The sequence below is a fragment of the Pungitius pungitius genome, chromosome 8, assembly GCF_949316345.1.
Source record: "Pungitius pungitius chromosome 8, fPunPun2.1, whole genome shotgun sequence".
NCBI classification, from domain to species: Eukaryota; Metazoa; Chordata; class Actinopteri; order Perciformes; family Gasterosteidae; genus Pungitius; species Pungitius pungitius.
Window position 1 is genome coordinate 16,632,426 of NC_084907.1, and position 26,179 is coordinate 16,658,604.

Sequence of the window (26,179 nt, forward strand, 5' to 3'; positions counted from 1 at the left end):
TGCAGCCGATTGCTCTTTCCACCTATACATTGCGCAATTTGCTGCCAGGAATCTGAGATTAAAGTATTTTTTCCCCCGATTAAACTAAAGAGATTTAGGTTTTCATCTGTAAAATCAATATTGTTTTACAGAAAGCTCTCCAGGCTTATGTCATGGGGGGTAGCCTTCAGTTTGAAGTGACAACATAAGATAAGATATAAGATGTATATGTAGGTGAAGTAACCTACCCTATAATTCTTTATATTTATATATTAAAACTAGATTTAAAAATATTAGGCCTACTACTACTACTGCTGCTATATATAAGTTAGTGTGTGAGTTACACCGATGGAAAAGGTACCCCGGGAAATAGGCGTTAGTGTCTCTTCTTCCATGATTCCTGGCCAGAGTTGTTACGCTGGATGGTCGCTAGACGGCGCTCTCCTCTCCCCTTTTCCGTGTCCACGGCACAGAAACGCCTCTCGTCTGCCTCGGCGGCACTGGCAGCAGCGGCGTAGTAGTAATCTGTCTGCCGCGCACCGAGCTCGCATTTTGCTGTCAGGGTGCCACCGGGAGACGGGCGACAGACTGCCGCGCGTCGGGGGACACCGGTCACCATCCGCACGGTTCAAGCCACATCGCGCCGCGGGCAATGACATTGGCTGATTGAAGTGGGAATACACAAGAAAACGCAAAAATGACGGTGGACTTTGAAGAATGTATAAAAGATTCACCCCGATTTAGGTAAGTCGGCTCCTCTCAGACACATCACATCGGTGCGCAAAAATGGCACACCTTCTTTTACGCATCTTTTTTTTTTTTTTAAGATGGGGACTGAACCCTTTTCCCTCATGCAGCATTTGTGTTCCCATCAAACGTGAAACCAGATGATTTACGCATGTGCTCGATAGCAAGGCGTGTTTCTTTCATATATCTTTATTATGTTTTAGTGACACATGTGCTGTTGATATCTTACAAGACACGCGTGTGTCATTGGTTCCATGTGATTTTTGAATGTGGGTTGTAACGCTCAGTGCATATGCGAGGAGGGACACTCATTTCCATGCACAGTGAGGATCCATTTTGCGTGAGTGTATAAATGATGAGTGATTTCCAGCATGCTTTAATCAACCACCTGATATGTCCTGAATAAAACATTGCCACTCCTCTATTGTGACCTAGTGAGCGTGTGTGTGTGTGTGTGTGTGTGACAATGGGTTGTGCAGTCTTTCAGTCTCATTTGCTAGGAGACTCCGGAGGGTATACCCTTGCAGCAGCAGCCTTGGCCCTGGCTGGCAAAGAGGCAACAGGGAGAGAAGTTCCTCTCTGCAGGAGACAAAGATTGTATCCTGGGCACAGATCCAGCAGTCCGGCTCCTTGCCTGACCGCTAGAGTGTTGTAGCCACACTCGGTCCACGTGCCAGTCTGGCATTCGTGAGCAGGCCGAGCAGAAACTAGCGCGGGAGATTGAACAGCATGCCAGCCTGGGATCTCGTGTGAATTATGAAATTGGCTGGTATTGTCATTTATTCCGAAAAATTAGGGTTGGAAAAATAAGTGTTTGTTCTGTTGTCTCTTCTGCTGTTTCTTCCTGTCAGCGTATTTTCCGTATTTGCTCTCTGTTCTCTTTGTTTGTCGATTTTGTTGCTCTCTCTGACACAACTTATCTGGCTTGTTGCACGACTTACAGGTAGTTTGTCATTTGAGTGCTAAAGCAGACCGTGGAATGAAAGAGTACCGGCTGAGACAGAGAGGCATGGGGTTTTCTGCTTAGATCCCACCCCAGTGATGGATGGTTGAGACGGAGGGACACAGGAAGAGACTTTTTCTGCCTGGTTCACTTTCCCATGGTCTAATGAAGACTGCTATTTGGGAAATTCCAACAAAGGACATTCCGACAAAGGAAACTAATGTTTCCTTGGAATAGGGAATTTGTAATGTTGTGTAATACTGCAACCATGATGGTAATGAAAATCCTTATGCTGGTTTGGATCATAATATAATAAGAAGCAATAGATACAGTTTTTGTCCAGATTTCTCTGATCAGAGGTGCCGGTTTGTCCGCGGTTTGGTTTCTAGCTGTCTGCACAGTCTGCTGGACCACGTTCAGGGTACTTGTCTTCATGCACAAACACACATGGTTTCCCGGTAAGAAAATAAAAGAGTAATAGTTAAAAACATTGCATTGTTAGTTTTATCTCACAACATAACAAAAAAAAATATTGACAAACTAATGGCGCAATAAATACTGATAAATGAAGAAGGCTTTGTCCAAAGAGTAAATGCAACCATTGCTGTGGACTGCGAGGTAATTAAGGAAAGACAAGGCAGATTTTTTCATTGTGCTTAAGTAACTGGTGTCCCAGGTTTCTTCTGCTCTTTGTTGTGTAGTCCTGCACAGAAAGAAGCAGGAAGAGCAGAAAGCTGGTGCTGTCCGTCCTCCTAATGCTTGAACACACCCTGTCAATGCAGGTCTAAACCTGTGCCAGTCCTGTATGTGCATATGCTTGATTGGTGTGAAATAATTTTATCAGGTCAGGTTTTGCTAAAACTAAAATATTTTTGTTCATTGTCCCTTTTCCTAAACCTATTTTGTCCTTTTCTGCCCTGACTTTTATTCAGCTGTCACCTGCAACATTCATTCATTTTTTTAACAAAACCTGATGCAGGCCTTTCTGTAGTTTTTAGGACTAGACAATCTGTCATTATCTGTCGGTCATAATCTGATGCTCTGGAGGCCGTTTTAAGTGTGTTGATCTTATCCATCCGCTAACAAACTAGTCACACAAGTCCGACCAAAAATGAACAAAGACAAGTGTTACAAGAGCCTTTTTAAACGTATATTTAGTCCTTTTGTGGTCGGCAATGTTATGATATAAGTTTTTATATGCATATGTAGGTGTGAGCTGTTGCCTAGCAACAGCTGCTGCTGTAAGTGAGGCAAATGGGTGCATGGAGAAAAGAGGAATTTAAGAATGAGAGAGGAGAGACCTTGCTTTGAAACGGCATTACTTCTAATATCCCATCCCGAGTTTCATCGCAGCAAGTACGGCCACCTACCTTCTATTTCTATACATTTCAGGTAGTAAAATTCAAGTCATCAGTAGATGGATAATTTTGGTTCTTGGTGGATTGGGAAAAGCACCGTCCCAGAACCCTTAACAAGCAAATATTTAAAGCTTTACCGGCTGCATGTCTCAAACTCCAATCCATTATGGCCTCAGTGTCATATCACTTAGACTCAGAGCAACATGAAAATACTGGTAATGCAAAAGAAAGAATGTCCTCCAGCGATGGGTATCACAGGTCAGTGAGTACAGATGAGGATTTACAGATCCTGAAAACCAGCTGCACCTGTCGGCCCGGCCTCCGTCTGCTCTGTTTTCTCTGTCTTTTAATCCCACCCACATAGAGTACACTGCATCGGGATGCCCACACTGGTTTAGTGCGTCAACAAGATTTCAGAAAGTGACCGGTGGAGAGAGAGGGTTGTCCTGCTATCAGAAGGTCGGATCCCCGGCTCCACTACTCCGTGTCAACATGCACTTGGTGAAGACACACCTGATCTTGGTGAATGAATGGATTAAATAGTTTGTTAGTACTGATGGCAAGTGACACCTTAGATTTGTACCTCTCCCTGAAAATGACATGTTTAGTGGCCTTAGAACTCAAAGTGCTCTGTAAGTAGACGGCGCTCATTTACCGCCGCATGTTTTGCGTTTTATACAAATCGAGATTTAACAGGTTTTTGTTTTCAGTCATTAAGAAAAAATATAATCGGTAATGTGTGTGCTATGAGGAGATAACTTTAAAAGCCTATATGTGTTACAACTAAGGAGACTTATAATACATCATCTTTGCAAAAAGTCTGATCGTCAATGATTGACAAGCAATTATGATATACTATGATACTTATGACCTTATAAGTTGTCAAAGAGCAATGTATATACATGAGAATATATATAAATCATCTATAGTCATAGTAAGTATTACTATTGAATCTGAGATGAAGTAGTCAAATGTGGAATCATACATTATTTGCAAGGAATTACATACTTAAAGAAAACAAGTGGGTGTGTAGACTGTCAACAATAATAAATGATCAATGGGGGAATCATTTCCCATTCAGGATTGGATGGAGTTGTGTTACACTCATCACCTTCATTTCACGTGAAAGTTGCCAAACGCCAAACCTGTCTGCTAGCTGACCTCATTTTGAGATGATCTCTCCATGTTGCTGCATATCCGAGCACGCTGCCAGGAAGAATTCACAATCCATAAATACATTTGAGCACAAGCACACGTACAGACAAGCACCATTGCTTGTTGAGAAGTAATTTCTGATTTCTGCAGTTCTTATCAAACACCTGCATTTATGAATGGAAGATTTAGATTACAAGCTGTCTGTGTTTTTGACAGAGGAAGATCTTAAAGCTTGTGAAAAGGTTAAGAAACTACCAATGTTGTAACAATCCAAAGAGATTTGTTTTTTAATCCTTTCCATGGCGCCTTCTCATACTAATAGATAAAAGATCATACTGCTTATGTTGCTCTTCCAGACCCAGTTGGTAAAGTTCCACAAACTGACTTTTTTTTACTTGAAAAATCCTCAATAATTTCTGTTGAATATCAAGTGAGAGATGCGGTGGAACAAGAGACCGTCTACATAATGATACATTCTTAGAGAAAAGAACTCCTTAGTGATCTGGATTTGGTAATAGATTTGACAGCTCAACGTATAAAGGGGCTTTTGTCCCATTTTTACGTGTGATTTGATTTCCTGCATTATCTTAAAAGCATGTCTCCATTTATTGGCAGATTAAAGTGCTCTTTAATGCTCTAGACATTTGTCTGGCGCCCTGGTTTCTCTTAACTGGCTGTAGTTTTATTCCCCCGTTGCGTCACCATCACCCATAATCCTCCTTTTACACACATCATCATTCTGCTCATCTGAGGCGATAAAGTCCTATTGACCAGCAGCAGGTGAAATACGCAAACACGCAACACGCCGCCTTCTCTTGTCAGATTGGGGAAAGCGGCGCTGTCGTTGCAAAAGGTGACCCGAGAGCTTCGGAGGACATGGCAACTACCTCCACCCGCCTCGGTCCACAATGTGGAGGGAGAGACTCGTGTCTGGCACACATCAGCGGAAAGAGCGCCGTTTTGTTATCTGCGGAGAGTAAATGGAAGTGTACATGGCGACCTTGGAGCGGTGCAGAGGATTTTAAAGCATAAAAGGCAATGCATTAGAGCGCTGCATTAAGATTACCTGCTGCCAAAGCAGGCTGACATTAATTAACTGCATTTTTGATAATGGAATCATGCCTGGAATGTGTATGGGACTAAAGCCCAAAAAGTACAATGTGAATGTCCTTGTCTGTTTGTCCTTAACCCATTTTGAAGAAAACCTCTTTGAGGGCCACCATGACCCTCTAACTTCACCAGAAATGGATCTTCTCTGCAACATCAAGTCCTTGGCACAACAGTTTAGAGAGATGCATTAAGTTAAGCTAAGGTCAAGACACTCACTCCCAGCCACTCTCCCCCTAATGCATCCACGTCCACAAAACAACCAAGCAGGCAGAGAATCCCTGTCCTCTCACCCCCCATATATGGAACTTCTTCATCCATGACAGGGCCAAAATCATTCCTCTTATTTGTTATGTAAGAGAACGGTTTCTGTTTGAGAATCTGGTCTCTTCCGGATATCACATTAGTGTTTACTGGCAATCACCAGAAAACTCCGAGCCAATCTCTTGCATTTGACACGTATCTTAAGGGATTTGGCCAACCATTAATAGGCTTTCCTTTGAAGGAATAGGAAGGTCAAACAATTTATTTATGCTCAGCTTATCCTACATGTAAAGGATGAATAAATGTGGGCTTAATACCAATATGGTGGGTCTTATGCAACAGCAGAAGTTTAAGATTAAAGTGTTTTTTTTTTAATATGCACATTGCGGCCAACCACGTATAATGTTAAGATCTAAATTCCCTTCCCGTTGCATATACTTTCTTACTGTAATTGTATACCGTGTAACAGTCTGGTCAAGACTTGTTTAAAACATGACGTGCACCGCGTGGATTGTGGCTGCTTTTGTGCTCACAAATCCGGAATTTCCCTCACATAAGATCAAATATTTACCAATAAACGGGGTCTGATAGCCTCATCCACCATGGCCAGTCATTCAGAAGCTCAGTTCAGATGTCAAAATAATAATAACATGCATGCAGATTCAAGAGGAAATATTGAGGTTCAGGCTTAAATCTAAATCATTGCATACCAGACTGATTGATAGATTAGTCGTGTAACAGGGATTTCTGTCGGTCCACACCCTGTGCATTTAAAAAGTGATGGCTATTATTTTCCTTACCGGTGCTGGCAATGGCCTGAAGTGTTACGCGTGTCTTACTACATGTGTGCATACGCCTACCATCTTTTTATATTCCTGTCTCTGCCTGCATGTGGGACAAACGTGACGTGTTCATGGGAGAGTATCAGCTCGGCACGTGGACACCGCAGATATCCTGGCGCCTGAATGAAATAGGATTATCAGTAACCACCACGGTCTCTGATTAAATCAACAGGATAGCCTACACACCCTATCAAAGCTGTTACACCATCAGCCTCTTTCCCCCGAAAACCTCGAAACAGTTTGCCTTCCCATTCAGAAGCGGCTTCCAGGATCATTTAGAGTTGCACAAATTGGTTCGACACGGTTTCTCTCGGATTTTCATTTCCAAGGATTTTTTTCCTACTTGTTGGAGGATGTTCAAATTTTTCTAGTTCAGATACCATTCGCCATAGCTTTAAGGGTTTATACATCATATCAATGCATTAACCTAAGTGAGCCAGGGTTATTTTAAGACCTGTCACCACGGTACACGTCAGGCTTCACACGGGAGGACGGTTGAACCGCAATGCGGTGCAGTGCATTGGCTTGTTGAGTGTTCTGTATCCACCCGCCATTTAATGGAGATAACTCACCCTTTGCTAAGTTGTTATGCTATTAGTTTATTTTGCTACACCTGTCGATTGTGTATACAGTTTACAATAATGGTGGAGGCAGATTTACCAATCAAGTAGGTCTTGAATGTCTCCAATTTCACACAGAATTAAACGCACAAATGTTCCTCATTATAAGCCAGTGACAAAGGGTTGTGGCACAAATGTAACCTTCTCACAGATCCCAAACACAACACAAATCAGAACTATTAAGTAAATTGTCTGCATCTTGTTACCTCCTTCATATTGGCACTAAATAGCATTCTCTCAAAGTGAAACGTTTGTCTCTCCTTGGGTGTCCTTCCCAGATTAAACACTTGTTTTTTACTAAACTACACATTTCGTGGCCTTTTCTGGTCTCGAAACCCGATTTGCTGGTTTGGGATGTTTTTCCGTCATTTTGACTGACTGACAAACAAAACGCACTGACCCCTGGTTTAGCAGGGCAGAGTTTAACCTTCTCTCTGAACTGTGAACCCAAAGACGCGCCGTGGAGAGGGTTTGCTCCTCAGGAAGTCGTCAAATCCCATTCGAGGATACGAGCACGACCAGCCGGCGTGTAATATGTGAAATGTATCTTCGGCAAGGCAGACGTCTGTGGTGATTACCGCACATTTAAGCATGCATGGGTGAACCCAGTTCATGTATGCACACATGCATAACTTTGTTAACGTGTACAGCAACAGACCGTTATAGGTATAGGCGCCATGTGTCACAATTTGCATTGTATTTTTAAGCTCGTAATCTATAGTAGGATAGGTTCAATCAGCCAATGGGTTTTGCAAAACTGCAGAATGAAAAAAGTTCCTTGATGAGAATAATAATTCCTGATTCTGAAGCATTTCTTGGTCAGGCAACACGATTTAAAAGCTAAACGCTAACGTGAAACGGCAGTCCCTGTGGACGTCCTGTTCAAATGGCTCCCAACAAAGCTTTGAACTACATCAGGACAAGCCTGTCCCACAGGATTGTCTGTCCATCGGACACACACCCACACATAGTCTCCGTTTCTCATTCAAGATTCTCACAGTCTGAGAAGTTCTTACCAACGACAATGTCATGACTCATTTTGTAATGTTTCGGTAAAAACAAATGTTTAGCCGCACATTTGTCATCCGCACACATTGTGGGTTTTATATTGTGTTGCCGAGCATTCCCCGCCTTTAAAAAAAACAACCTAACTGGTTTAACCAACTGGCAGATGAAAGACTCTATTGTCATCGCCTGTCATCCCGCTTCCTGCTCCTACTCTCAGTAAATCCTTCTTTCAGACCTGCATTTACACACATTTGTCTTCCCTTCTACAGGTATTATGTCCTGCTCTCACCCTTCTATGGTTTTGAATCAATGTCAGGGCTGTAACAGCAAGGCAGGTTAGATTACCGGAGTCTGTCTTGTGTTTGCATGCTACTGGAAGGATGATACATGGCTGACAGGATAGGGGAGATAATTGATGAAGAAGAGGCATACTGAGAGAAGCATGCATTGAGTGGGTGGATGTACTGGGAGGGGGGTGTAGATTAAGGAATGGAAGCAGGATTAAGGCGAAGCGTGAATGAAAACATGAGCACAGAAGACAGCCTGGAGAAGAAGTGGACAGCTGTCCCGTGGATCGGGTGGGTGCTGCTGGGCCACCGCTTCCCCCCGAGGTGACACGTGAAACAGTCACGCGCTTCACGCTGGCTCCCAGCCGTCTCATGCAAACCGGGAGGAGAGATGGTGTGTGTTGACTCTCCCTCTCTCACATCTGGGATCCAGTTAAGCAGCTGGTTCCGATTAGGCCCAACTTTCTCTGCCTTTGTCTTAGTTCTGCTTTCTTGTAGATTTGTACACTATAGTCTCCCTTTTTAGATCTTATTATTTTCACCCTTTTGTTTCTTCTTCCTCTCTGTTTCCTCTTCCACCCTTTCTGTCTCTCTCTCTTCACCTTACCCCGTTCCTGTTGGCCCGGACGAGCCGGTGAGCAGGAAGGTCAGGAATAGGTCAGAAAGAACTGACTTTAACTTCCGCTGTCTTTTGAAAACACCACCATTTATCTTTCAATGAGCTTTAGTTTCATCGTCTTAATGTCTTGAGGTATTCATCGTTCGCCCTTAACGCAGGCTCACTGTGTGTCGCGTGTCGTGCTGAAACCCAAACGCGTGATTGGCAGGCCAATCTCGAATGGAGACACAACGAGATACAGGAACACCGACTGCTCTCTTAAAAATGGATGGATTCACATCACATTCCGCGTTGTTACATTATTCAGCCCGTATCCTCGCCTCAGATCTCTGTGGAATTCTTTATAACCAAATGAAAACATTCCCATATGCCGTGTCAGCAGTCCCGCACTTTTTTGGATCCATCATTCCCGCCCCCACAAAGTCACACACACACAGGAACTCTTTCGCATTCGGAGTGCCTCCTTCTATTTGTTGGATGGATTGCCTGTCGCATACAAGCAGAAAAATCTGAACAGCTGAAGCAAATGGACAATATGTCTTGGAGCAGGAAGGAATGATGACCATGCTCCATATACCCCAGCTTTAAAGAATCGTGGTGGGAATAACTGTGTGTGTGTGGGTGTGTGGGTGTGGGTGTAAATGTCACTGTCGAGTAGACGGATGTAGCGAGCTGAACAGGGAGGTTCTGTAAAAGAGATTTTGGCTTCAGGGAAGGGAGATTAAGGCTCAACTGTATATGAAGCAGGCATGACTAAAAGTTTCATGGTAACGGCAACTTGCAGATTAGTTTGGACAAGAGGGCCATAAAGCATTTCAGAGGCTTGGGCAGCTACGGCTCACTTTGCCCAGATTCTTTCCGCAGCTGTCAAACAAAAGGCATCAAATAGTCAAGGTACTGTAAGGATTCTCCTTGTGCATTGTAGTACAGTTTTAATGTAGCAAAAACTTGTACTGATGATGAAATCCCTCCAAGCTGGACCCTGAGCCACAGTTGGATATGCAGTGTGACTGCGTACATGTCCCAGACGCCAGCTCTCTGCTGCCTGCTTTGTTTCTCTAGCTGTCTCTGTGTGCGGGGGTCTTGTGTAAGACCACCTCATGTGTTAATGTAAACCTGTCTCCTTATTCTTTCTCAACTCCTGACCCTTCTCTCCACGTTCCATCCAGCCCTCTTTTTTTTCTCCCGCCCCACCAATGCCACATGTCTATTCAATCATTAGACACTAAATACACAATCGTATTACACACACACACACACACACACATGCGCAATCATGAGAATCTGGCTGAGAACGTCCTAGAAGTTTGGCGTTGCATATTAAAATCGGCTTAGTCTCTTTAACTGTGAAATAAACCCTGGCGTGTCTGCATCCTTTGCATCGTTCAGTGACACAGGCTGCATTTATGGAGTGATGGAATCACCAGATCCGGCCATTAGAAACTTTGCCAATTCCCAATTACAAGAGGCAAAATACCTCGCTGAATGGTCGTAGTGTCCGTTACATGCATAAATGTTATCACAAACTAAATTTGTCTTGTCTGCGAGCTGTGTCCCAGATTTTCTAAAAGGCCTCTTCAGCAGATTCCATTTCCGTTCTTACTTACATCGCACGCTGTAAGATAAGGGGCCGTGTGTGTGTGTGTGTGTGTGTTTCACAAAGAGCGAGTGAGTGCTGCATTTAACAGACATTAATTGAAAACATTGGGGGCCGTGTGACTTACTAAATGTGCTGATGGGTCATTTATGGTTTTGAGCGGGCAAACACTGTTTTCACTGCCAAAATTGGTGAATCCCAGAACAATTAACTGTTAATGAATGGTGTGTAGGCTTTAGTAGTTTTCTCTTTCGATCAATAACATGCATGTAGAAAACACATTCACACCTGTGGGAACTTTGAGCTCATGGCGGAGCTTCCGCTCTGCAGTAGTTGAGAACTAGTACTGCTGTTGACCTCTTTGGTCTCTGGCTTTTATGTACACAAAAACATCCTGCCGGGGAAAAATAACCTGAAAAACATTTATCATAGTAAGAAATGCTTTCCTCAATGTCTTTTATAAATATGCCTAGAGGTGGACAGATGGTAGCAACCCAAAGTTAAACATTAACATGTTTTTAGAAGAAAAAAAATCATTACAGAACAAAAAACTTAATTTTAGTTTTAATAAACTGAGTCTGAAATAGGCCTGTTTGTGTAAGTGAAACACATCAATGAATCACAACTAAATCCAGAAAACCAAAACCAGGCCCCAAATCCTGTTTGGCTACGATCTGAGCAGATTGCGTGAGTGAGATGCAAATGATCATATAATTATTTAATGGCAACCAGACAGCCAGACCGGGCCTCTTGCACCATGTGACCGTTCTTAGATGAAGTGTATCTTGCAGGTTGTTTTCTGCGGTGTCAGCAGGACCGTTGGTGCTGCCGAGATAACCGGAGGGAAGTTGGCTGTTGTGCAAAGCTCACTTCTTGTTGCACACAGCTGGTCCAAAGCAGCATCTCTACGCTTCCACATCACACGGAGCCATAAATAGACGCATCTACTTATCTTTAGTTCTGCTACTGTATGTTAGCAGAGGAAGAAGGATGAAATATTAACACATACCGTTGTCCTACTGAGCCATGACCTTTTCACCGTAAAACTAAACCTCTTGCTTGGAACTCTTCCTCCATGATGCCTGAGCCCTAAAAGAGAAAAATCACAATATGGAGTCCTGCCGGTCAAAACGTTACCCATTTCAGTAACGAAATCAAGCAAAATCACAGTAATTACAGTAATATTTTTATACCAATTAGACACAAGGGCACTAATTGCAGTAAATGTTCTGTAGTAAGAGAGGCCTCTTTCAAATCGTATTAGCGTCACAATAATATCAGTCAAAGGAGGAATAACTGGAGTGAGTGGAAGTTTCACCGATTTTTTTATCCCATTGAATCCAAAACATTTTATTGTTTTACTTTTCTGCCCCCTCTTTCTACACTTAAATAAAGTACACTTGGTACGATTAAATATACAAAAAATCACATTTCTTTTAATGTGAGGTGATAAATGTAAAGTTCAGTATTTTGATACTGCTACTATTTCGACAATGAAATAGAGGGATACATTTTAATTTTAAATCCCCATTCCTAATAAGCAGCATGTTGTAAACAATCAAAATTAACATAAGATGTTCTGCAAGTCACCACGTGGGATCATGTTTCTGACACTGTTCAATACTTTTATTATTATATAATGTCTGCATCGTGTGTGTGTGTGTGTGTGTGTGTGTGTGTGTGTGTGTGTGTGTGTGTGTATTTCAGGGCTAAAACAAAAAGCCGGCCATGCCTTTACCAGACATTCTTTAAGAGGGAAGTCATGCTCTGTGCTGCGTTAATAGGAACAGTGTCTCCTTGTTTTTTTGTAGATCCTGAGGAATGTGGATTTGCTTTACCTGTAAACCTGTCTGTATCAGTTAGTCAATATCTGTATTGGGCTTTTTAAAGTTATGTATTGACACTTAACAAATCAGACCTCATGAGGGCTGTATGAAGTAGAGTTTCTACTCCCTGTATGTTTGTTAACACGTATTAACAACTGCTTCGCGTAGGTGGCTTTATCCAAATTCTTGCTGACTTTTTCTGGTCGGGTTTATGGCGGACTACTGCTGCTTTCAGTGAGCGATACCTTACGCTGCCGTCGTAATGCGCCATCACGTCCTCAGAGGCCTGTTTTGATGGAACGAAAGGCCTGAAATATCCTAAAGGATAACATGCACTTTCATTCTGATTCTAGTGTGCGTTCATGTCTGCAGGCGTGTGGGTGTTGTGATACAAAGCTGGGTGAGTCACTGGCATCACGACATCATACCTCTTTGAGTTATTGCTATGTGGACTCATCCATGTGTGGCAAGAACATTGAACTTGTTTTTCCCTATGAAACGGTCCTTTCAGATAACCGAATTGCCGAAAAGTAATAACAAGGTTTATCATTGCTCTGTGTACCGTCGGGACGCGTTCGTTTGGGCAAGTTCCTTTTTACAGTAGCTCTCAATTAATGGGAGAATTCTTTTCCTCCAATGTGACAATTGTCGCTGGCTCCTAATTTAAAAGACACTGACGTCAATTCACGAATAAACAACAATCGGAAAACCTACTGTGCATCCGTATACTGATACGCATCCAGCTGACTCTTCACATCGGAGCCCAGCTGAACGCTTCTTGTTTCTGTGTGCACAATAGTGAGGAGCTCCCCAATCCACTGCATATAGTCTCTTGTGTCTGTCTGAGGGACTGTGAGACATGCATTCGTTCCGTCCCAGACTAACACAAAGCTGCAATGCAAATATTTGGCTGTGTGTCCTGACATAAGCCCCAAGACACTAAGCAAGTCGTTGCTGTCTGTCTCGCACTTTGTCTCCTGGTCTGTAGAGCGGATCATCTCCCCCCGGTCCCACCCGGCCCTCTGCTCTCTACCACTCCTCTGTCATTCCTCACAATCAGCTGGCTTAGTTGGATGCGTGCAAAGAGGACACGTGCATAAGAGGCCTGGGAACAATGGGCTTATCCACCACAGCGGGTGTTCTTCCTCCCGTGCGTTTCTCACGCACACGCCGCGCCGTCCGCGCGTCAGCTGCTGGGAGGTCAGCAAAGGTTAAAGTGGGATGAGTTTGCGGTGCCTTTTTCCTACTGCCTGCCCACTGCTTCAGCTTACTTCTGCTGTACCATCACTTTTTGCCAGAGGACGAAAAAGATGGTGATGGAGTATTGCGGCCATGTGGCATCAAGCGACCTTCACATTCCTGCTCTTGATCAGATTCGTCCACCCCTTCGTCGTCCAACTATTTCTTTACCCCCTAATTTTAGAAGATGAGACCAGTCATTTAAACTATGTGGGGAGTGAGTATGTGAGTGCGCATTCCTCAGAGTGTGAGTGGAGCATGATCAAACGTGCCCTCCAGCCATAAATGGTCCCAAAACTCCCAACTCCACCCAGGCCACAGCTCCGTTGCCCCGGGACGGAGGGCACAAGGCTCTTTGGCCCAAACCCTTTACAGTATTTAGAAAAGGTCTCCCTACATCAAAGGAGTCAATACCACGCAAAACCTGTTTGTGGATCCCGGTGCTGTCTGGCAGCAGAGCAATTATGGTCACTTGATGATGTAACTCAAGTTGTATTTCTCAAAGTCAGCAGAGTAGCTTCCTGTGGAAAACAGTCGCTGAGTTTTCCCTCATTTACTCAGCCTTTTTTCTCTTGGCAGCAGAGGAGAGAAATATGTTGTATTTTCCAGGAAAAAGCAGTTCCACCTGGCTTGAGTTGCGGTTACAATACATTAGAGAGGAACCATTTCTGTGCGCTTCGCACTCCGACCCTTGGAACACACTTCCGGTCAGCCTGTTCGAAGGAATGTACTCTGGAATGATATAATGACGTTCCCACGTCCCAGACTGCTTGACCAAAAACATTTAAAAATGCATTGTGTTTATAGAGAGTGGCGCACAAAAATTCAGCTCTTGAGTAATGATAACACAGATGCGTCACATTTGGAGTACTGGTCTACTTTAGCGGAGTGAGCAGGCAGGTGGTCTGACAGCTGCTGGGAAGCAGAGAAACTGTTTCTACTGACTTAGTGTGTTTATGGTAAAACTTTGTGGAATACTATAGATAATGTACATACTACTGTTGTCCATTATCCTCTGCTGTTCATAAAGTCACTCTTTTAAAGCATCGACAGGAATGGGCTCAAAAAGTCTAAGTCCCCTTTCTTATTGGAATCTGTCACGACTGGGGTAGGCAGAGGCAGGGCCCGAACCAACCAGTCCATGTATTCTCAACTAAATTCAACTAAGTTAAACTGGATTGAGATTCTTTTGTCTCAGGTGGCTGAGTTTAATACTGAGGCTTGAGCACACAAGCAATGGTCTTTTCTCTCAGCATCATGTTTGGTCTCTTTGTCTCATCAACCATTGGAGCAATCACATTTTCTTTAAGGGAATGAGTGTGATGTTTGTTGCGTGTTGGGAGGGGTTTTAAAGGGAGCCAATGAAAGCTTCTTTGTCAGACCCACATAAGATGCTAGTGTTTGGCTTGGCTCGTTGTTGGTGGTGTGAAAAGGCAGTCTCTATTTAGGCAATTGGGGATTTTTTTGTAAGCGATCATTTACCGGAGGCTCTTTTGAGGGAGTCTCCATGCACGTGCGTGTGCTATTGAGACTTAAATCAAGTTACATTTTGTTAAAGGGATTGAACAACGTTGAACACTTTTTGCCATGAAAACGAAGTCTCTTAGATTACATTTACCCTACTGTGCATTTTTGATTCTCTTTGTGTGTCCTGTTATGTACTCAAATAAGACCCTTTCCAAACACCCAGCGTCATGCAGGCAGCTAATGAAGAAGGGTTACTGTCAGACTGTCAGACAGCAGGCAGAGAGAGACAGAGAGACTGTCAGATGGACAGATGGAGGCGTGAACAAATGAAACAAAGAGAGAACGGGGAATAGAGGATTTGTGGGGGGGGGAAAGGCGGCTGTGGGCTGTGAGAAAATCATTAAGGCGACATGACGACATTAGGATGTAAGAACAAAGAGAAGAAGGGCTGCTGGTGCTGTGTCCACCCCAAAACCACCTGTGTGTGTGTGTGTGTGTGTGTGTGTGTGCTCACATATAGACAAAGACTGCAGTTCTAGACATGGGACAAGACAAGTTCATCTTAAAAACTGATTTCATGTGTGGACTCCACACACACACACACACACAGCAGATGCAACACAAGCCCCACTGCAGCCACTCACTCACCACACACAAGCCTGTCCTTGATTAAGATTGTATCAGCAGGTTGTTATTTCTTGTCAGGTTTCATCTCGGATGAGCGTTTTGTTGTTGTTGTAAAAGACTGGTCTGGAGAGGCTGGGACGGACGCAGCAGACAGACAAAGAGGAAATTGGTCAGTAAAAAAGGCGTGAGTAATGCTGATGCCAGTTGCCATGGTGATTGGGGTCATCGAATGGTTGCCATGGAGCTCGCTTCTTGGAATTGTGGGAAGGCGATGTTTTGATGCGTTTGTATGTCTGAATTTGTGGGTGGAGGATGATAAAAGTGTGTATACATTATAAATGAGACAGTATACTACAGTAATGACAATACTTTTGCCAGTTTCTTTGTTAAAAAAAATACAATGCATTTTTATCTTTAAAATACAAAGAGAATAGTGAGATAGCTTTGTGAAAATAACCTCTGTCGATGTGTGTGTGTGTGGCCTGTTAAATTCTGCGTCTGATTCATTTGTTTAGCTGTGTTGTCTGTGTGTCTTCAATCACTCTTATATAATAATTGTTTATTTATAATATGTGTGTGTGTTTTTTTTACTACACACAGAAAGTGGATTTACCTGATGGCAGAAGAAAATTAGGTCATTGACCATAATTGCTTGATTTGCTGAGTCAGAAAAAGATGGTGCAAGAAATACATGATAAACTGTTGATAAAACGGTAAACTGTCCTTATTTCCATCCACATTTGTCACCCCTGCTCTTGTCCCCCCTTGTTAAACATCTTGTATCTTCTGTTAGTTTTCCTCAAGGCATATAATGTCTTATAGACATGTATCATGTCCCTTCCAGTGAACGTCTTTGTTAATGTCTAGTTGCATCCGAGTAATTCAGGCACAGGGGTCCGGGCTGGTCTAGTATCAGATGACTTGTTGTTGCCCCAGCCGCTGCCTCTTTGGTCCCTGAAGTGATGCGCATGTGGACGTGATGCAATGTGACAACGCAAGTCTGGAAGACACAGGGCCTCAGATGTGTCTCCGTGCTGGAGCCTGTGCAGTGTGTGTCCACTCGGCTCTCGTATGAAGAGATGGGAGAGGATGACCACGCAAGCTTCATGCTGGAGTACACGCGCACACACACACACACACACACACACACACACACACACACGTACGTTGTGGGGGACCAGAAAAGACTCTGTATTTAGTGTGGTCGGTTGCTGGGGCTGATGATGGAGGGCACTCGGGGGCTTGTCCACGTGGGGTTTCCCTCCCCTACTTTCACTATGATATTGGACAATGTACAGTATGCTACCACTGGTAGCGAGTGTGAGCCCTCCCTCCCCTCCCCTCCCCTTCCTGATTGGGCAGCATCTTCCTCAGTATAACAGATTTGGGCTGTTCCTCCAGCATTTAAACACACACTGAACACACAGCCATATTGTGTTGCAGTATTACCTATAATCTTAGGAGTATTAATAGCAGATTTTCTGAACAATGTAAAGGGTTTTAAAAGGGATGCATAAGGAAAAGTGTACATTCAGAAGCTAACACACAAACACACCTTGCTAGAACTGACAACTTTATATTAATTGCTAAATCGTATAATTCCAAATGCACGTACATGGATGATGAAAAGCTGCTGGTAAATCTGCTTCCAAACAGCATTTAGATACAATACACTTCTTGGTTGGTTGTCAACCTCCTCTGTATTAAATGTCGTCTCTACGTCCCTGCGGTCATATGTCAGTCACTGTTTGTTGGCAGCGTGTGCTGCCTTAAAACAACACTTTGTAATGAGCTTATCCTGTCGATGGAACAATGGACATTGTAGGTGTTTGGTTCCCAGTGACTTAATGGAGAACAGGAAGCTGGATCAGCACGAGTTGTATATTTAATTGACATGCAGCTAAAGAGCAGAACTGTAAACCAGTTTAATGGATGACACTACACGAACAACAGCATTCGAGTTCATCAAATTACTCCGACGGCTTAATGAAAGGTGTCTCAACGTTGATTTGCAGCTCTCTCCTTCTCTTTGAAACAATTGACCCTTCTGTGCAGACCACACACACGCCTGCCTACTGTGTGATGCTTTGGTTACGAAAAGTGCAGTCTGTGTAAACAGGGTGATTTCTGGATGAGGGAAGAAGACGTAAACAACAGACACAATTATACAAAAAAAAAAGTCTGGAGCATGAAGGAATCCTGGGAATGTTGTTCTGCAGAGCAGGTGCTAGAGCTGCAGATTGACAGCCCCCTCTCCCCACTCAGCTGTGGAGTCGTCCCACCCCAAAAGAAGAAACAAAACAAGCCACAACCTTCATAAAAGTAACATTGCTAAGTAGGTTGCTTAACTGCTTGCATTTGCCAGCTCTATTTCTGCTATGACTTTATAAGATCTGCTCTCTGGGGGTTTTCAGAGCGAAGGTGGGGTTGAGATTGTGTGATGATCACCGTTTCCCACAGTTTCAGGGGTTACGATGGACTTGTTCCAGCACGTGCAGGGTGTGACGCTGTTCCTTGGCCCAACCGTCTCCAATGAGCTGGAGCTGTTCCCGTAGGGCGAGACGAATGGAGAAATGTGTTCTTACTTATTTATTTGAGCAAAAATTATATGTGTTTTTCTTTCACAGAATTACATTTAGGCCTGATGGGCTTCTTTTTTTTCTTTCTTTTTTGCTGTAATGTTCAACAGTAACACCCCTCTGCTTCAGGGGCCCACAAATAGCGTGTGTGTGTGTGTGTGTGTGTGTGTGTGTGTGTGCGTGTGTGTGTGTGTGTGTGCAAAACCACCTGACACACTCACACGCTCAAAATCTTCACCAAAAATAAACTTAAATCTGGACTAAATGAATGCATAATTGTTATTGTTGGTTAATAATTCGGATGAAGATGGCTACAATTCGAAACCTTTAGCTCACATCTTACTTAAATACCAGGCAATATGTCTCTGCATGATGTCATCCATTGATTTTGCAGCACGGCCCTGGCCACTAATCTTTTAGAGAGATGCCTTTGTCGATGGAGTCATTAATGTTCAATCTGTGAGGCTGTGATGTGTTCTGACTCACAACATCTCTCTGCTTAGTCCATTTTCCTCCTCCACGTCATGTCGTTATCTCTCGCCTTGTCTTTTGTTCTGTTTTCATCATTTGTCTGTTTAAAAAATGTTACTAGTCACTGCGACATTGTGGTGAACCACTAATCCGACAATCTCTCCCGAAATAGAGTTTGAAGCATGTTTTGACTGTGACGGTTTACAGCTAAACGTGATGTGGTTCTTCTTCTCGGAAAACGGCTGTCCGTCTTGTATGGTATCGCTAAAAGAGAAGATCTGATTAACTGTGTGGCTTTGTGCTTCTCTCCGCAGGGCTGGCATCGACGAGGTGGAGACAGACGTGGTGGAGATTGAGGCAAAACTCGATAAGGTATGAGTTATGCAAACAATGTCGCCATCAGTTGACATGGCCCATTGACAGCATTTCCTTCAGCTACTGTGGAACTAATTACAGAGCATTTGTCTGCCTGCCTGTCTCTCTGTGATGTTGTGTTTCTCTTTTAGTTGTGTTGTCTGCCTGTCTTTCTCTTGCTCTGTTACCTAAATGTCAATCCTGTTTAAACCCGGGAAGCACTGCAGACTTGAATTATTATATTTAATAGGTTCATGCGCCGGTAGATAACAAGCACACACGTGCACACGTGCGTTGGTGAGTGTGCGCGGTACCACACTAATTAATGTCACGGAGGTAGCTTTATATTCTGTATTATGAGAGCAGCCCTCTTATCCAAGCATGTGATGTCTTTGTTTGTTCTGCAATACAACAACAGCAGCAGCTTATCGTTCATTCTTAGTATTTGTAAAATATAAAACAAAGCATGCTCATTTTTAGGTTTTAGTTACTCTGGAGTCCATTGTACCTGGATTATTTTTAATTATTTATTGATATATTTCACTTTATTCACTATAGTAATAGTATTCACAGATCCAGGATATGGATTCGCTGCACTCACCTGAACTGCAAAACCATAATGAAAAAATAATAGTTTAATTCATTAACCCTGACACTGGAAGTTCATTTTGTAGATCATCATTGCCCAATAGTAATATATCAAAGGCTTCGAGTATGTGAGACCAGTCTCCATGGAAACGGACACACTGTCTTCAGATAACCTAATAGACATTTTCCTCAAAGATCATTTAGAGGATGAGATAGCGTTAATGTAGTTACTGTTGACCGCACCTTCTTTGCTCTTCCATCGCCCCTTTGATTCAGTTTGTAGCGTTATTTTCTTCTCACGCACACTCTACTCGACTCGTGTCTGAAACAACCGGCGTCTTCGCCGATTCAGATTCATTTGTGTCCTTTGTGGAGTGATAAAGAGGTTGTTTAGATGAGCCAATTTAAAGTTCATGAACAGGTCCACATTGTTCAAACTTCCTCTCTTAAATTTGTGAACCTACAGGCAATAATTGTCCCTGTCACACACACACACACACACACACACACAGAGAATATTCCTCCCCCAACAGGTCAGGAGCCTCCGTTGAACTCTGAGCTCTGTTTGCACACCATTGAAAGAGGACCAGGGTGGGGGGTGTCCATCAGGATGATTGGTTGTGCAGCACTGCTCTGTTAGGATGCTCGGAAGCTGCTGGCCGACACTGGCAGCAATGAAGGCTCTCAGAGGAAAACACTTATGAGATTGATTTCATGTTATCCTGCCTTCAGTGATGTTGACTGCGTGGAAATTGGTGTGAAAACACAACAACGCTGATCATTGTGATGCTTTCAAGCTTGGTGGATTTTGCATTTCACATGACATATTTTGATCAATTAATAAACAGAGCAATGTCCGTTATGTGGTACCAGATGTACCGCATACTGTTTTTTTTTTTAACCACTGTGGTCCTTTCAGCATTTATTAAGAAATCCTGACATCTATACTGTGCCTTAACTGGCCAAGCTAAACCCATTGGGACGTTAAATAGCACATGATGAGATCAGATTCCTCCATATTCGTTGACCGATATGTTGTCAGATCTGCCCTGCAGCGGCAGAGAAGGAACCATCCTGCCTTGTCCTCTTAATTCATTATAGTGTCAATCATGCCCACATGATTGCACTGTATTATGTTGTAGCATTTTATTTGACTGCCTATGGTCTCACTATTAATTGTACTCACTGAAAATGGCATCCCTTCACAGTGATGTTTAATCCCATTAGTAACACAGACCAAAATATCTCAACCATTAGATGGTTTCCTTTCAAAGTCTATACAGACACGCATGCTCCTTGCACTATCTCAAATATATGCCCTTCAATCTTTCTCTAACGCCAGCAGGAGGTTAATATTTTGAGCTTTATTCAAAATTCTCAATAATCATTTTTTATTTTTTTATTTTGCCATCAGAAGTTAAGGTTTTCTCCTGCGAATTATCTTAACATTTACTTTATGGATCGGCATTACATTTCATTTATGGGTTCCTCATGAAGAATCCTACAAATTTTGATCATTTCCTGGCTTTCTCTCTAGTGCCGCCATGAGGCCAATATGATGTTTAGACAATTATTGGATTATAATTATTTTATTTTATTTTATTTATTTTTAGCCTTTATCAGTTTTTGTGCAGTCAAGTTGCAGATTTGTAGCCGATATTAATGATTTTGTTCATTGATGATGCTGTATAAATTCAAAGTTTTCTTTTAGATAGATAATGCCTGCAATATATTCCAGATGCTATGTATAAAAATTCCCAAACCATTTACTATTTAATGAGGACAACATCAAGACATCTGAAGAGCTAAAGGATTTCCTTAAAACAGATTTCTTCCGATACCTACAGTTGAGAACTTTTCTAACAACACACAGAGTTGGGAAAGTTTGTGAATTGTGCACCAATAAAAAGGATTCGAAACCAAGATAAGAACGTCTTTCTATAAATAAATCTTCATAATTGCCTACAAATATGAGCATGGTCATAGCACAGAAAACGGAAATGAGGAAATGTGCACTGAGGCACATCTAGTTTCAAGGTGAGATACACGGAGGGAATTTCAATTGAAAGTAATTACCAGGTTCTTCAGAACTCCAGGAATAGGAGCCAAGACGGGTCCAACAAATTCCAACTTGTGCTGGCGGAAGTGGAACAAATGCTGCCAATCACACACACACACACACACACACACACACACACACACACAGGAGTATTCCAAACTGAGTATCCTCCTGGATTCCAGATGTGACCCAAAAATGATATCAATGTAACTATTAATATCCCTGCATTGCACCGTGTGACTCTTTAAATAGATCATGTTTTTGTTGTGTATTTAAAAGGGATTCTTTTTGTGTTTCTCTTTCCCCACCAGCTGGTGAAGCTGTGCAGTGGGATGATCGAGGCCGGCAGGGCCTACGTCAGCGCCAACAAGCTCTTTGTCAATGGAATCAAGGATCTGTCCCACCAGTGCAAGAAAGAGGAGATGATATCGGTGAGCGGAGGCTGCACTTCCTTTAAAACCGATTTAAAATCTGTACATCCACTTTCACAAGTTCTTTTTCTGGTCCGCTTCTTCGAAAATGACTGCTGGGACGTTCCTGTGATTCTCCAGATGATTATTAAATCAGCATGAACACCCTTATCCAGACACAGAGTCATCCAGCTGTTTTGTGACCACGTGTAGGCAGGAGAAGTGTACGCTGATAGTTTGCCAGGCTGGAAGCAGTAACATGTTAAACCGGCTTCATGGTTTTCTTCCAGAAAAAGCTTTGACCTGGTTTTTCCGTCAGTACGGGCGTCACTGTGGTCATTTTGGGTGAAGGAGCAGAGAACTAATTGTATCATAGTTAAGTTAAGCTTAGCAGACTGTCTAGAAGAGTTTGTTTTTTTAAAGAGATTTCACATCATTCATTATGTGAAAAAGAAGTTTATGTTTATGTAATAAGCTCCATAATGACATCATATGGGTGTGTTTGTGTGTGTGTCGTCATCATTGAAGGAATGTCTTGAGAAGTGTGGAGAAAGCCTCCAGGAGATCGTCAACTACCACATGGTAATACACACACACACACACACACACACACACACACACACACTAGTTTTAGCTGCAGGCGAGAGGTCGGGGTAGATTGTTGTTCTGACACGCCCGAGCCTTCTTGGCATGTTAACATCTTTCAGACATCCAGTCCCTCATGGGTCCTGTGTTTCAACACACACACACACACATATTTAACTGTGACCTCTCAGTGACAGTAAATATGTCAACACAGGCCAGGCCACATACGTGTGTCTGATTCAAACCACATGCGTTGGCAGATGTGTACGGCAGCTATGATGCACAAAACTTCCCTCGGACACACACTGGTTTGGGAGGCCCAAGGCAGTTTTACAATTAAAGAGATATTATTATCTTATTATTCTTTTCTTTTCTTTTCTTGGTTTATTTTCTTTCACACATTTTTTTCAAGCTTTTTTTTTGCCCCCCACCATCATTAACCATTTAAAGAAAATGCGTAATTTGGCCATTTATTGACGCCCTACATTCACTTACCATTCACCACAGGCCTCCCACTCATCCTTTCTGCAGGATGAGAAATGCAGGAATTACACTAATAGCTTGTACGGCAGACCGTCTGAATGAGGGGATGAAGGATGGGGAGAGGAAAGGGAATCCGTCTTTGTTAGACCACCCACTGAAGCTTTTTCACTGCTCCTGTCGGACACAGTAAGAAGCCATTCTGACCGGAAAATAAATCTTTAAAGCACAAGATAAGGATGTCTTTGCTTTCAAACAAACATGATTCCCAACCTAATCTTAACAGATTGATAATGATACCACAGTGTTTTTGAACACATTCACACAACATTTTAACATACTAAATAAACTTTGGGGTTTCTCTGCTGTTTTTGTCATTTTCAAATCCAAATGCTGGTTGGCACACTGAGTGGTTGTGGGTCAGTTTACTGGAGCATTCTCTTTGTCCGTGCACTTGGACACAAACTGGCCAATTATAAAGACATCATTATAAAGATGGTCTGCTCAACTTTAGCCATTCGGTGGAAGGGGAAAAGAGGAATCTTTGCTCACCGTGCGCGAGAAAGAGCCGGAGAAAACATAGTCGTAGAAGGTGAGGGGAAGTTATGGACAGAAGTGTGAGGTGAGAGGAAGAAGAAGAAGAAGAAGATGGAGAGAGAAAGAGTAACAGAAGGGGAAACCCCACAACTAACCGATGGGTGAATAGAGTGCCCCCCCCCCCCCCCCCCCTCATGTCCCTGTCCTCTCCCCTCCTGTGTCTGAGGCACAGTCTGCTACAGCCACCCTGTGGAAGGCTTCATATTGCCCTCTTGTGGAGGGATGTAATAACTACAGGTTTTCAGACGCTACTCTCACAGCCAGCATTGTAGATCATGTTGTAATATTAAATGCTGATGTTTCACACCTCTGTCCCCTCCTTGATGCACAGATATTGTTTGACCAGGCTCAGAGGTCAATAAAGCAGCAGCTTCACACCTTCATTAAAGAGTGAGTATTTCTTCACCACTGATCAAATAGCTTCCCGCAGCTATTCTGAAAGATTCTTTTTGATTTAATACATAATGAGTGAAGACTGGTATCGTGGTAAAATGGGCATTTTAAGGATGAATGTGGCTGTTTAATAACTTGAATAATCCATATCAGGCTAAAATACCTACATTCACTTGCAGGGATGTGCGTAAATTTAAGGACACGAAGAAGCAGTTTGACCGGGTGCGGGAGGACATGGAGCTGGCCCAGGTGAAGAACGCCCAAGCGCCCAGGAACAAGGTGCACGAGGCGGAAGAGGCCACGCAGGCTCTCGTCCTCAGCCGCAAAGCCTTCAGGCACCTCGCGCTGGACTACGTGCTGCAGGTGACACTGCCTCACACACTCTCTAGATTGTATTATCAGTGCTGTCCAGGGTGTGGCGCTGACACCTTAGAGCTGCTGAGACTAGACAGACGCGCACTCTCATTACTCCTCAATGCGGGAAAAGGAAGAACTTTGTGGGTAAAGAAATCACAAATAATCTCAGACAATCGGCCTAAAATGTCTATATTTCCCTTTTTGTTTCAGATTAATGTGCTTCAGGCCAAGAAGAAGTTTGAAATCTTGGATGCAGTGAGTAGCCCAGATACATATATCCTGTCATTTCTGTGCGACATCTCAACATTATTCCATATGTTTTGTTTATATGGCGCTACCAAATATATACATTTGGATTTCCTGGGGTTTGAGAAGGAGAAGTGATACAGTTGTCACGCACCAATCATCAGGCAAAATTCCTTGTGCGTGTATCATACTCGACAATAAATGATTGTTCATTCTGATGTATTACAACCATCTTTGTCTCTTAATTTTGTCTCCTCCAGATGCTGTCTTTTATGCGCGCACAGTGCACACTGTTCCAACAAGGCTTCAACATCTTGGACGAGATTGACCCCTATATGAAAAAACTGGCTGCACAGGTAGGACCAAATGAACAAACTAAAAAAAGAATGAGTAAACACAAGTACACACACTTGACAAACAGGTGGACATTATTCATGCCCTTTAACTGCTCAAGTCCCTTCTGTGGTTTCTGTGCGGTACTTTTTTTAAAACACATCAGAAATGTTTATAGCAGAGACTTTTTAAAAATTTTATCTTAGATATTTTGTCAATTTATTTGGGTTCCTTTATTCATAGGAAAATATACAATTAACACATCACAAAAATCTGTATTAAGAAATGTGTCTCCCGTAAGGTTACGTTTAAGGGTAACACAAGGGTCACCAACTCTAAAGTGTGAGGAAATGTCTCTCTATTTCGACATTTAAAATGTTGTGCGTACAGATGAAATGAAATATATTTTAAATATTAAGTTACACGATGACTGTACAAACATGCTCCAGTGACTTGGCTGAGGAAGTCTCAGCGTGTACTTCATGCTTCTTTTATCCCGCTGCGGTGACTCTGCTGGTGGTAATGTCTGTGCAGCTGGATCAGCTGGTCATCGACTCGGCCGTGGAGAAGAGGGAGCTGGAGCACAAACACGCCCTCATCCAGCAGAGAGTGAGCCAACAAACAACTCATGTTTTTTTAAATTTAGAGCCCTGTTTGCTGTTATCTGTTACCTGAAGTTGTGCCTTAAACATGGCAGTTTTTACTAATGTGTTACTACTAAAAGGCCGTCTCCACCATCACTTGGACCTGATGTCTCACAGTGACATATTTTGCTTCATGTGGTGAAATTCAGTTAGAGGTGATCTTTTGTATTAATCTCTCTTTCTCTCATCCCATTGGTTCTTTTCTGACCTTCATCTTCCTCCAGACTCTCATGCAGGTGAGTTTAATCCTTTTTCACTTCAGTCTGAAGCCTTGAATTTCACAACGTGCACATGATGTGCTCTGTGCCTCCGCGCAAACATGAATCAGAGAAGTGAGCGTGGCATTGTGTGGAGAAACAAGCAGGGGTTTTAGGACTTCTGACCGTGTTGTTCATTAT

At 42.9% G+C, this 26,179-nt stretch overlaps 1 protein-coding gene across 3 annotated transcripts in view; it reads left to right on the forward strand.

Annotated features, from left to right (window-relative positions):
* The first annotated feature begins 445 nt into the window (after positions 1-445).
* Positions 446-26,179, forward strand: part of acap3b (ArfGAP with coiled-coil, ankyrin repeat and PH domains 3b) — a 38,066-nt gene continuing 12,332 nt past the window's right edge. For 2 of the 3 annotated variants that reach the window (XM_037491141.2, XM_037491142.2), the window contains exons 1-10: positions 448-723; positions 19,050-19,107; positions 22,048-22,167; positions 22,675-22,728; positions 24,140-24,198; positions 24,381-24,564; positions 24,769-24,813; positions 25,065-25,160; positions 25,672-25,746; positions 26,006-26,017. In XM_037491141.2, coding sequence (XP_037347038.2) covers positions 677-723; positions 19,050-19,107; positions 22,048-22,167; positions 22,675-22,728; positions 24,140-24,198; positions 24,381-24,564; positions 24,769-24,813; positions 25,065-25,160; positions 25,672-25,746; positions 26,006-26,017 — 750 coding nt within the window. In that variant the 5' untranslated portion in view covers positions 448-676. Of the gene's footprint in view, positions 724-19,049; positions 19,108-22,047; positions 22,168-22,674; positions 22,729-24,139; positions 24,199-24,380; positions 24,565-24,768; positions 24,814-25,064; positions 25,161-25,671; positions 25,747-26,005; positions 26,018-26,179 lie in introns of all 3 variants that reach the window. The other variant, XM_037491143.2, reaches the window with a different exon arrangement.